Genomic DNA, 12,500 nt, shown 5'->3' on the forward strand with positions numbered 1-12,500 from the left:
ATATATATATATATATATATATATATATATATATATATATATATATATATATATATATACACACGTTTAGAAACATACAGTAATACCTCACACATCCGCGAGGTTACGTTCCAGGACCCATCGTGAATGACGAGGTTTCGCGGATGTTCGGTGGAGTCACTAAAAATGCTAAATACTGTTTTATTATTGCTTATTTTTAGAGTTTAAACCCTAAATATGACCCCAATCATGCTCCCAAAACACTTGAATTTCATTCAAATGTTAGCTTAATACATTACCCTTAAAAAAGAAATAAAATGTTTGACGTAAAAATAGAGTACAGTATCGCCTGTATAAAAACCAAGGGAAAAATCACCGAGATCTTTTATTCACGGAATATACACGCGTGTTGAACCGAGTACAAGGGGCGGGGAGATAAACCGCGACATCACGCTTACAAAGCATTGTAGCTACCAGCCAATCAGCAGCTAGGTAAAACTGTTAATGCTCTTTGATTGGCTACTTCCAACCCTTCCAGCGTGTCATAATGGCTGTACTGTATGTACGTGATATCGGCGACGTTCGATATCATTAAAATAACATTTATATTTTATTTATATTGATATTTTGTTGATTTTATTTTTATATTCATATTACTACTAGTTTTCTTAATAATTTCACATTAAAAAGCATGAAAAGTTATAAATGGTTACACTAAACACTTTTGCAGGATTTTGCGGGTCTGCGAAAAATTTGCGGATGCAAATTAATTAGGTTCCAATGAAAATTTCGCAGTTCAGTGAAGCTGCGAATTGTGAGACGCGGATCTGCGAGGTATTAATGTACATGTTATTAGATACCTGTTTTTTTTTTTTTTTTTTTTACAGTTTCTCGAGTTTGCTCATTCCATTTTGTTTTGTTGCACACGTTTTTCACCGCTATGTGTCCTGCCTCGTGTTGCTTTTTGTACTTCCTGTTTCTGCACCATCTTGTCTTTGCACTTGGTTGCACTTTATGTAGCTAGAAGAAACCTCTGTCCCTAGCTCTGTTGTTGTTGTTTCTGTTCTGTAGTTATATGTTGTCTGTGTAGCACCAGAGTCCTGGAGGAACGTTGTTTCATTTCATTATGTACTTCGTCAGCTACATGTGGCTGAAATGACAATAAAAGCGTCTTGACATGACGACCTTCCTTTGTCATTTTAGTGATTGGTTTATTCATCATTTTAGCCTTCATCGTGATAAGATTTTCCTTTCATTTACGGTGTAATGAAATCTGTCGCTCATTTGCATGCTGTATAAAGTCATGGCTTACAATCCAGTCCTGATATAGACTTTAAACTATAAATAGATTTGAGTAAATAAATTCCCTGGGCTGTGCTGTAGCGCATTAAATCCAAGTGCAATTCCTAAAACGCACAATAGGGGGCGGAATGGGATTACAATTCCTGGACTGAAATCCTGCTTGTGAAGAACACTAATAAATATGACAATTTACTGATGATAAAGACGCAGTTTATCAGGCTTGGACTCTGCATTCTGATTGGTCAGTAGGCGGGTGTTCATTAATCGTCACTAACAATAATGCAGCTGGACATCACTGGTTTGTGATGCGTTATCGTTTCTATATTACCATATATATAATACACATGCTATATTATATGCTAATATAGATATATTAGCAACTAATATATGTAGAGATATTCCACATAACCATAATGGTATAATAAATATAAAAACAATAATATGAAGAGTTCGAGCTGAAGACTGCAGTGGAATTTAAGGAATAAGGAGCTTTCACGCTGCACTAACCCGAGACCCGGAGGTGTGAGCTCAGTCGCACCTGAACGTGACTCGGACTCGGGTCCGAACTCAGGAAGTAAAGTGTGTTTTAGACGATGACGAGGTTGTTAGTTTCCACGACACACATGTGTGGGAACACAGAAGAGACAGGAGCCTTAGTGCATGTAATTGCACCAAAATAATAAAAAATCAATCAATAAAACATGGTGAATCATGTTGTAGTTGTGTTCTGCGTCAGTGTTTGTGATGATGTAAGATACAGCGGAACCTCAGCGAGTTCTTAAAGCGCAAGTATTTTCCCATAAGAAATAACGTAAATGCAGATAATCCGTTCCAGCCGCCCAAAAATATGACCAATATTCCCAATACGAAGCGTATGGAAACTGTACGGCTGCTTACAAAGAACTGACCCAAGCCAAGCATTCCATGTCAAGGATCCTCACAGGAAGTCGTGCCACCAAGCTTGGGCTAAAAATAGAACGGATCACCCACGCCACCAATCTGTCAACAAAAAAACACCCGAAAAATCACCTAGCTTTTCACTGACTGAAAAAAGACTCATAAAATTCGTAAACTCGCTTTGGTTGGCTTCGCACGGCTTTCCACTGATGCTAACAAGACTTTTAAAGGCCCCCGGACGTACACGCGACTTAGACGGCATTCGGTTCGTTTGTATGCTGAAAATGCTTCATATGCTTCAATTCCTAAGGCAAAAGTTCGTAAAGGAGGATGTTCATATGCTGAGGTTCCACTGTATATGCATAACGCACCAGGGTTCAATAGAATCACGTGAGTCAGAAAGCTGCCTGATGCTGCAGGAACGTTCCAGTGTGTTTATGATGATCAGCCTTGAGATATCGAGACCACACCAGGAAACTAATCAACTTGAGAGTGACAGTCATCCCACTGGCGATTATTTTCCTGTAACTGCACGTCCCACAGGGATTTATTCCTTACTTGTGAATATATGACTCTAACGTTCTGACTGCCGAGTAATTACTCGATAAAAGCCTGGTCTGTAGATGACAGCTGAAATATACCACCTACTGAATTCTGAAGGAGCAAATCTCTGGAATTACATCCGGATATACTTCTGATCTCTTTCAGAGCTGTAACTGTGCTGTGAGGAATAATCTGGGACATTTATTGTGGGTTTTTTTTTTAATGCTCATGGTAATTAGTCAAATATGTCGCCTGTAAAGCGTCGTTACTCTTCAGATCGCATCATCAAACAACGGTTGCCATTTCCCCGAAAATCCCCTCAAGCGCAGTCGTGCAAAATGCAAATAAACGCGTGTTGCCGATGCTGCCGTCAGCCGTCGCTCTGAAACATGAAGGATGGTTATCCTCTGTGAGGGAGAGCCGAGGCAGGACGGCGTCTCCAGAAGAAAGAACAGATGACTGGATTGGAGATGGAGAATTATGTTCAGATCAGGAAGCAGCTCAGCGAATCGAACCAGAGGAAGAGTTAGAATTAGCATTGAGGGTTGTTTTATTTCTGATATAGATTTTCTCAGTGGATTTTAAAGACAGGAAGCAGAGCTCTGTGATTATTTTAGAAGGGAAATAATACTGTAGTGTTTATACGCCCATTTTCAAGGACCAGAGCGTCACGCTCAAAAATCTCCCTCTCTTCCAGCCCCTTCACACTCTCTCTCTCCATCTATCTTCCTCTCTGTCTAAATCCCTTTCTTCCTCTGTTTCTATCTCCATCCCCTTCTTCATCTCCATACCTTTCTCCCTCTCTGTCTGTCTCCATACCTTTCTCCCTCTCTGTCTGTCTCCATCCCTTTATCCGTCTCGTCCTCCACCTCCATCCCTTTCTTCCTCTCCATTTCTGTCTCCATCCCCTTCTTCTTGTTCTCCATCTCCATCCCTTTCATCCTCTCTGTCTCCATTCCTTTCTCCCTCTCTCTGTCTCCATTCCTTTCGTCCTTTCTATCTCCATCTCTTTCTCCCTCTCAGTCTGTCTCCATCCCTGTCTCCCAATCTCTCTCTGTCTCCATCCCTTTCTCCCTCCCAGTCTTCATCTCTTTCTTCCTCTGTCTCCATCCCTTTCTCTCTCTCTATCCTTTTGTCCCTCTCTGTCTCTATCCCTTTCTCCCTCTTCATCGCTTTCTTTCTCTGTCTCCATCCCTTTCTCCCTCTTGTTCTCTATCTCCATCCCTTTCTTCCTCTCCGTCTCCATCCCTTTCTCCCTCTCTGTCTCCATCCCTTTCTGCCGCTCTGGCTTCATCCCTTTCTCTCTCTCTTTCTTCCTCTCCATCTCCATCCCTTTCTGCCTCTCTGGCTTCATCCCTTTCTCTCTCTCTTTCTTCCTCTCCATCTCCATCCCTTTCTCCCTCTCTGTCCTCCATCCCTTTCTCTCTCTCTTTCTTCCTCTCCATCTCCATCCCTTTCTGCCTCTATGGCTTCATCCCTTTCTCTCTCTCTTTCTTCCTCTCCATCTCCATCCCTTTCTCCCTATCTGTTCCTGTCTCCATCCCTTTCTTCCTCTTGTTCTCTGTCTCCATTCCTTTCCATCTCTTTCTCCCTTTCAGCCTGCCTCCATCCCTTTCTGTCTCTGTCTCCATCCCCTTCTCCCTCTGTCTCTCCATCTCCTCTGTCTCCCTCTCTCTCCCTCAGAGTTTCTCTGTCTCTCTCTCTCCATCTCTCTCATCTGACCCTCTGTAATATCAGCACAATAGTGAAACTGTTCTTCCTTTGATCTCATAAATATCAGAAAGCTTAGAGTCTGTTTATCTTTCTCTGCTGCTCAAATCCCTCCTTTATTCTTTTGCGTCTAGTCGTCTGGATTTCAGTTAATCCCCTGCATATTGCTATCAGTAGTTCTAAGCGTCCATAAACACTTCAGACGCCTGGCTCCTCGGCGTCATCACAACTTCACCTCCTAACCTCCATGTTGTCCCTTAAAACACCACAGAATAAATTCTTCTTAAACGTACAAATACCCTCAGTAATCTCTCTCTACTCTCCCCGGCTCTCTTCCCTATCAGCAGACTCGCACCCTGGAGTCCTGACAGGAGTTCTTATCTCTGTACAGTCAGGAGGAACATCTTCCACCTTTAAACCTGCCTTAAAACACCTCTGATTTCCTGTCAGGCCTTTTAGCCAGAGATGTACAGATGACAGTGAAGGTCGAGGGTGGAGTTCGAGGGTAGACTCTTAAAGTAGAGTTTGAGGGTGGAGTTCGAGGGTAGACTCTTAAAGTAGAGTTTGAGGGTGGAGTTCGTGGCTGGAGTTTGAGTATAGAGTCTGAGAGTCGAGTCTTAAAGTAAAGTTTAAGAGAAGAGTTCGAGGGTGGAGTCAGAGTAGAGTCTGAGAGTGGAGTCTGGGAGTAGAGTTTGAGAAAAGAGTTTGAGAGTAGAGTCTGTGAGTTGAGTCTTAAAGTAGAGTTCGTGGCTGGAGTTTGAGGACAGAGTGAGAGTCGAGTCTTAAAGTAGAGTTTAAGAGAAGAGTTTGAGGGTGGAGTTCGAGTGTAGAGTTTGACGGTGGAGTTTGAGGGTGGAGTTCAAGGGTGGAGTTCAAGAGTGGAGTCTGAGAGTGGAGTTTGAGGAAAGAGTTTGACGGTGGAGTTTAAGGGGAGAGTTTGAGGGTGGAGTTTGAGGACAGACTGAGAGTTGAGTCTTAAAGTAGAGTTTAAGAGAAGAGTGTGAGGGTGGAGTTCGAGGGTGGAGTTTGAGAATGGAGTCTGAAAGTAGAGTCTGAGAGTAGAGTTGGAGGGCGGAGTTTGAGGGTGGAGTTTGAGGGTAGAGTTCAACGGTGGAGTTTAAGGGTAGACTTTGAGGGTGGAGTTTGAGTTTGGGGGTGGAGCCTGAGGGTGGAGTTCAAATGTGGTGCTCTTTTTGTGCATTTTTGTGTGGTTTAGTAGGTTTAAAACCACGTGACCATCATCACTCACCTTTCCCCCAGGTTTGGACCTTTCCTTGGGTCGATGGACCAACAGCGGCTGATCCAGTTCTTTCACGGTGATGCCGTAATTTTTTCTGTGATCAGAGCAGAAACTAGTGTTAAAGAGAACACAACAGTATATAAAAGCTGTAAGGGGACGAAAGCTGAAGAGAAATCGAGCTGTAAATAAATAAATAAATAAACCTGTAGTATTCGATGAAGGTGGTCTCGGAGCCGTCCGCCATGGTGAAGGAATCTTTGGGGGACTTGGCCCACTCGATGTCGTCGATGCGGTAGGTTCGGTTGTTGTAGCGAGTGATGACTATAGAGCCGATTAACTCTTTGGTACACTCGTCCTGGAACCTTTCACGACTCTGCTGGTAGATCATGTTCCTGCATGAGTGCACACACACACACACACACACACACACACACACACACACAGAATGAATAAATACATCATGTTTTTATATACAGAAACTCCAGAACCCACACAAAAGTATTTATTCGGTGTATATACGACTAATACTAGGAGCTTCACCTTACAATTCTCCACAGTTTTACTGAAAATAAACTAAATCCAGTTCAGAACTTACATGACGTCCAGGACTGAATCGTTCCTCAGCACTTTGTGTGAAATGTCCACCAGCAGGTACAAACCTCCATCGGTGTGTTTTATACAGGTGGAGTAACCGGGCCACACTTGCAGCCTGACACACACACACACACGCACACACGCGCACACACACACGCACACACACACACACACACACACACACACACACACACACGGTGTAACAAGGAACAGGTGCTGAGTGTTCGTCATGAGGCTGCAGTCTCTTATAGCTGACATCATACAGATGCCTCTGTATCCATTCCATCTGTTATTACTGTACTAGAAGTTATCTATACATCCAAGTGTACACTGATTTATTCATTCACTCTTTCTGCACTCATCCATCCATGCACTTATACATCCATCCATCCATCCACCCATCTATATATCTATCAAAAAACAAAAACAAACAAACAAAAAAAAGACACTTCATCCAACCAAGCATATAGACAAACTTCATTCATCCATCAAACCAAGGGTGCTTCTATTCATACATCTATAAATCCCTACACCCATCCATCCATCCATCCATCCATCCATCCATAAATCCCTATATCCATCCATTTATCCATCCATAGAAGCTTCAATCCATCCAACCATACATCCATTCAAAAACAGCCTATATCCATCTATCCATCCATCCAAACTTGCCTATAGCTATCCATCCACCCATCCAAAGATGCTTCAACCTATCCATCCATCCATCCATCCAAACCTGCCTATACCTATCCATCCATCCATCCATCCACCCACCCACCCACCCAAAGATGCTTCAATCTATCCAACCATCTATACAAACCTGCCTTTATCCATCCATCCATCCATCCATCCATCCAAAGATGCTTCAATCTATCCAACCATCCATCCAAACATTCTTAAATCCATCCATCCATCCAAGGACGCATCAATCCATCCATCTATCCAAACCTGCTGATATCTATCTATCCATCCATCCATCACTTAATACCTGCCTATATCCACCCATCCATCCAAGATGCTTCAAATCTATTCAACCATGCATACAAACCTGCCTTTATCCATCCATCCATCCATCAATCCACCCAAACCTGCCTATATCTATCCACCCACCCACCCATCAACCAATCCAAAGATGCTTCAATTTATCCAACCATCCATACAAACCTGCCTTTATCCATCCATCCATCCATCCAAGGACACAAACATCCATTTAACAAAAACAAACAAAATAAACATCTATAAAGAAATCCATCCATGCACACACACAAGCTTCCATCCATTTAACCAAAGACACATCACTCCACCCATCAATCCCTATATCCATCCATCTAACCCAGGATGCATCAATCCATCTGAGCATGCATCCATCCTCATATCCATCCATCTAACCAAGGATGCATTCATTAATGCATCAATCCATCCAAGCAAACATTCCTATACCCATCCAAGCAAAAAAAAAAAAAATTCCATCCATCTAACCAGGGAAGAAATCATCTATCCAGCTATCAAACTCATCCATCCATTAATCCAACCATCCAAGCGAGCAAACCTCCTTAGACCCATGCACAGTTTACACATGTATGATATACGGTCATTACGCCGCTCCGTTCCCTGCACTTTCCTTATCATAGGAATTTCTCATGAAGGGATTAAATAGGGATTAATACCTGTGCTTGTTGAGAACAACGGCATTTTTGGGGTCATAATGATTCCTGCCAATCAGATTTAGCCCCAAAATCTTCATCACTCTGAAAGACAGAGACAGAGAGAGGTAAAGAAAGGAAAGGTCAGTGGTATTAATCACGGTCATTAAATGGGCTGTTGGCCGCTGTGGACTTTCACTTGATGCCATTCTGCTTATTTGGAGTTCAGTGTCTGTCTAATTGTATTTTCCAAAGGCTTTTCCAGGATGGGAAAGAGGGAAATGGAACGTTACGGAAACAAGTCTCTCAGAAGTGTGTTTTCTATCAGGAATGATGAGGGCAGTATTAGAGAGAAGATGGCTAAAAAAAGGGATAAAGAGAGAAGAAATAAAAGTAAACAGAAGGTGAGAGATGAGAGAGAAGAATAGGAGAAAACGAGTGACAAAAGTGAACAAAGAGACAGGAGAGAAAAATAGAAAGAATGGAGAACAAGGGATACGAGAGGAAGCACAACAGACCGAACGAAATTAAGCACAGACATGAGAAAAACACTAGCACAGAGAGAGCCTGAGAAAAGGTCAGAGAGAGACGAGAAAAATGAACAACAGAGAGAGAAAAGAAAAAAGAAAATGATAGAACTGAAAAGATAAATGAATGGAAAAAAAATCAAGAAAAGCCCAAAATGAAAGAAAGAGAGAATTTGAACTTGTGGGAGAGAGGGAGAGGGAGAGAGAGAGAGAGAGAGAGAGAGAGAAATGGGGGGGATGAGGCAGGGACAGAGGGAGAGAGAGGGGGAGAGAGAGAGAGAGGTGAAAATGAACAGCAGCACTGGTCCTCAGAGTGGAGAGTGATGGCGGTCACTGCTGAAATCACGTTTTACGTTCTTCAGCGATTTAACGTCCTGTTGCTGTTACCATGGCAACACAGAGCGAGTGCTATTAAACTTTATTGAAGCAGATTGCAAAAAGAGGAAAAAAAACACTTCAACATCTTTATAAAGGGCATTTATCTTCTGTTTTTTTCCCTCTATCTGTTTTAAAGAAGAGGAGAAGGAATGGAAGATCATGACAGAGCTCAGTGTTCAGAGGAACTTCAAGGCCACAGAAGTTTAAAGACACTTAATGGACTGTCTTGTGATTCGATAACAGATTTACACACACACACACACACACACACACACACCTGCGCAGGACGACGTTGTAGAAGGGGATACACAGATCGGAGTGGGGGGGCAGGATCTTCGTCATCTGGATTTTAATATCTATTTCCTGATTGTCGGTCTTCCTCTCAGCTTTCACATGAAGAACCTGGAGGGGGGGGGGGGTCAGTGAGAGCAATCTCTAACATGTATTCATTTAAACACACACACACACACACACACAGAAACAGACAGACAGAAAGACAGAGAGACACACTGACAGGGAGACAGACACAGAGACTCACACTCAGACAGATAGAGAGACACACAGACCCACACACAGAGACAGAACAAGAGACACACACACAGACAGAGACATTCACAGAGAGAGAAAGAGAGAGAGAGAAAAAGACACGCACACACACAAAGAGAGACTCACCGACAAAGAGACACACACTGACAGAGACACACATCCCAACAGAGAGAGAGACACACAGACAGAGAGAGACAGAGACACACATACACACACAGACAGGAAGAGAGAGAGACAGACACAGACAGAGAGAGACACACACACAAACACAGACAGAGAGAAAGACACAGAGAGACAGAAACAAAGAGAGATACATCCAGATAGAGAAAGACAGACACAGAGAGACACACACAGATACACATACCGACAGAGAGAGACACACACACACAGTGGAAGAAAGACACAGACAAAGAGAGAGAGAGAGACACACACACGCACCTCCTCTAGGCGTTTTGGCAGATAAAGGATGGAACCATCGAAGGCCACGACGTCTCCTGTAGTTGACCGATGCTCTTTCAACATCCCGAAGCGCATCCCAACTGACTCCACATTTGGCCTGAAACACACACACACACAAAGACACACACACACACACCTAAAGGTCTATAATACAAAATGACAGACATCAGTGAGCATCATTAACCTAACGCGAGGCTAAACAGGGACTTAGTGACCCGTCTCAACACCACCACAAAAATCACGTCAGGAAGTGACCGCAGGAAAGGACCAGGGGACGGAATGTTCCACATCAATCACACGACAGATAACATCAGCGTGATGTCCACGGCGTGAAGAACACCAGGAGAGAACGTGAGAGCTGTGTCCTCGAATCCTCTGTACCGCTCTGTCTCTCCTTCTTCTCCTGTAGATCTCACTGCAGCCTTCAGTGTGTCCATCTGCGCTCCTGCTCATGGAGGGTCACTCAAGTCTGAGGACTGAGCCGAGATCTCTTCATACACACTCGAGACAGAAGAGTTACAGAAATCGTTGGGGTCGTTTTCAAGCTTCACGGCTCGTTAGAGTCATGTAAAGCAGTGACGTCTTTATTAAATAAACGAAAAGAATCAGACAAAGCTGAAGCGTGTAAGGCTGGGGGATATTTTGTTGAGGCGGCATTACTGCAATGTAAAAGAAATCGGTCTCTTGAGGATGTCCAACTTTACCCGAGAGGACTACTGTATAATAACAGAACATATAATTATATCACTAACAAACATTTCGATATTAACATCTGACAGACGCTGTTATCCAGAGTGACGTATAAAAGTGCTTTCAAGTCTCTATCAGTGAATACATTAACACTGGGTCAAGAGGTCAGAGATGTAATCAACATAAGACATTAAACAAACAGGAAAAATACACAGATCAGGCATTATGACCAATATCGTATTGGACCCCCTTTCTGCTGCCAAATCAGCCCTGACCCGTCCTGCACTGTGTATTCTGACACCTTTCTATCAGAACCAGCATTAACTTCTTCAGCAGTTTGATCAACAGTAGCTCGTCTGTTGGATCGGATCACACGGTCCAGCCTTCTCTCCCCACGTGTATCAGTGAGCCTTGACCACCCATGATCCTGTCGCCGGGTCACCGCTGTTCCTTCCTTAGACCACTTTTGATAGATACTGACCACTGCAGACCGGGAACACCCCACAAGAGCTGCAGTTTTGGAGATGCTCTGATCCAGTGGTCTAGCCATCACAATTTGTCCCTTCATCAAACTCGCTCAAATCCTTACGCTTGTCCATTTTTCCTGCTTCTAACACATCAACTTTGAGGACAAAATGTTGACTTGCTGCCTAATATATCCCACCCACTAACAGGTGCCATGATGAGGAGATCATCAGTCTTATTCACTTCACCTCTCACTGTCAAGAGCCAAATTGTGATGGCTAGACCACTGGATCAGAGCATCTCCAAAACTGCAGCTCTTGTGAGGTGTTCCCGGTCTGCAGTGGTCAGTATCTATCAAAAGTGTCCTTTAAGTCCTGTAAGAAACTAAGAGGACTTAAAGGATCTGCTGTTAACATCTTGGTTTCAGATACCACAGCACACCTTCAGGGATCTAGTGGAGTCCACACCTCGATGGGTCAGGGCTGTTTTGGCAGCAAAAGGAGGACCAACGCATTATTAGGGAGATGGTCATAATGTTATGCCTGATCGGTGTACATCATATGAACACAGGCACGTGTGTGTGATGCGTTTCGAACCTACGTGAAGGTGACGTGATACTGGAACACGGCTTCGTTCTTGCACCGGATGGGGACGAGGTTCGAGCCGACGGAGACCGGATCCCCTTTCGTTCCGACTTTCTTCAACGGCTCGCTGTAGGGATGAGGTGATAAATAATAATAACACACAGCACGTTCAATTACAGGTAAATATTCTTTGCACAGAATTCCGGACTGCTTTGCTTCATCACCAGTAAAGAGGGAAGGATTTCAATAATCGGTGTTTGAGCAAAACATTTAAGAGATTTAACACTGACTGCAGACGTTATGTACAAACAACCTAAAAGGAAACCAGCACCTTCACTTCCTGCTTTAGATCGCCCGGGATTCGTTTCGGTGAAACATTACAGGGTATGAGGAAGAAAGGAGCCAAGACTGAAGCACCGACTTATCGCTTGATTCATAAACAACAAGTCACACATCTTACACGTCTCTTGTGGGCATTTACCGTCCGTCAAGTCCCGAGGAAAAGTGGGAGGAGCCAAAACGTACAGGCTACAGCACACGCTTTACAACCAAATTCTATTTTAATAACAAAAATAAATCGTGTTCTTGCGTTACGATTTGTCGCTTTATGGATCTTTACCTAATTTGCATAAACCTTTTTTTGCATAAATCATGGCCTGTCTGAATCCAGAGCTCTGTCTAGCAGGCTGGTGTGAACGCAGAATGTGATTTAAAGCTTATTTCTGAGGAAGAAGGGGCGGAGAGTGCCACACGACAAAGTTTAACTATGCAAATGAGATGCAAAGATGCTTGTGAACTACGAACAGGAGTGAAAGATGGCAGGTTATTTTTGGTTCTCTCTTTTTCTGCGCGACTTTAGCGTTTTTACTCAAACCGGAACGTTCTGCCTTTAGATTTCAGTGACGAGTGAAACAGTGTGTGTCTTCAACGTCGCCTCTGAGTA

General features: G+C 43.3%; 1 protein-coding gene across 2 annotated transcripts in view; it reads right to left on the minus strand.

The window, feature by feature from the left end:
* The window catches only part of piwil2 (piwi-like RNA-mediated gene silencing 2), a 31,662-nt gene that overhangs the window by 12,693 nt on the left and 6,469 nt on the right, over positions 1 to 12,500 (minus strand). For both annotated transcript variants that reach the window (XM_058374495.1, XM_058374496.1), the window contains exons 6-12: positions 11,574 to 11,684; positions 9,798 to 9,915; positions 9,091 to 9,215; positions 7,933 to 8,013; positions 6,267 to 6,380; positions 5,875 to 6,063; positions 5,681 to 5,765 (exon numbers count right to left, since the gene is read on the minus strand). In XM_058374495.1, coding sequence (XP_058230478.1) covers positions 5,681 to 5,765; positions 5,875 to 6,063; positions 6,267 to 6,380; positions 7,933 to 8,013; positions 9,091 to 9,215; positions 9,798 to 9,915; positions 11,574 to 11,684 — 823 coding nt within the window. The remainder of the gene's footprint in view (positions 1 to 5,680; positions 5,766 to 5,874; positions 6,064 to 6,266; positions 6,381 to 7,932; positions 8,014 to 9,090; positions 9,216 to 9,797; positions 9,916 to 11,573; positions 11,685 to 12,500) is intronic.

This window comes from Hemibagrus wyckioides, linkage group LG22, assembly GCF_019097595.1.
Source record: "Hemibagrus wyckioides isolate EC202008001 linkage group LG22, SWU_Hwy_1.0, whole genome shotgun sequence".
Lineage (NCBI taxonomy): Eukaryota > Metazoa > Chordata > Actinopteri > Siluriformes > Bagridae > Hemibagrus > Hemibagrus wyckioides.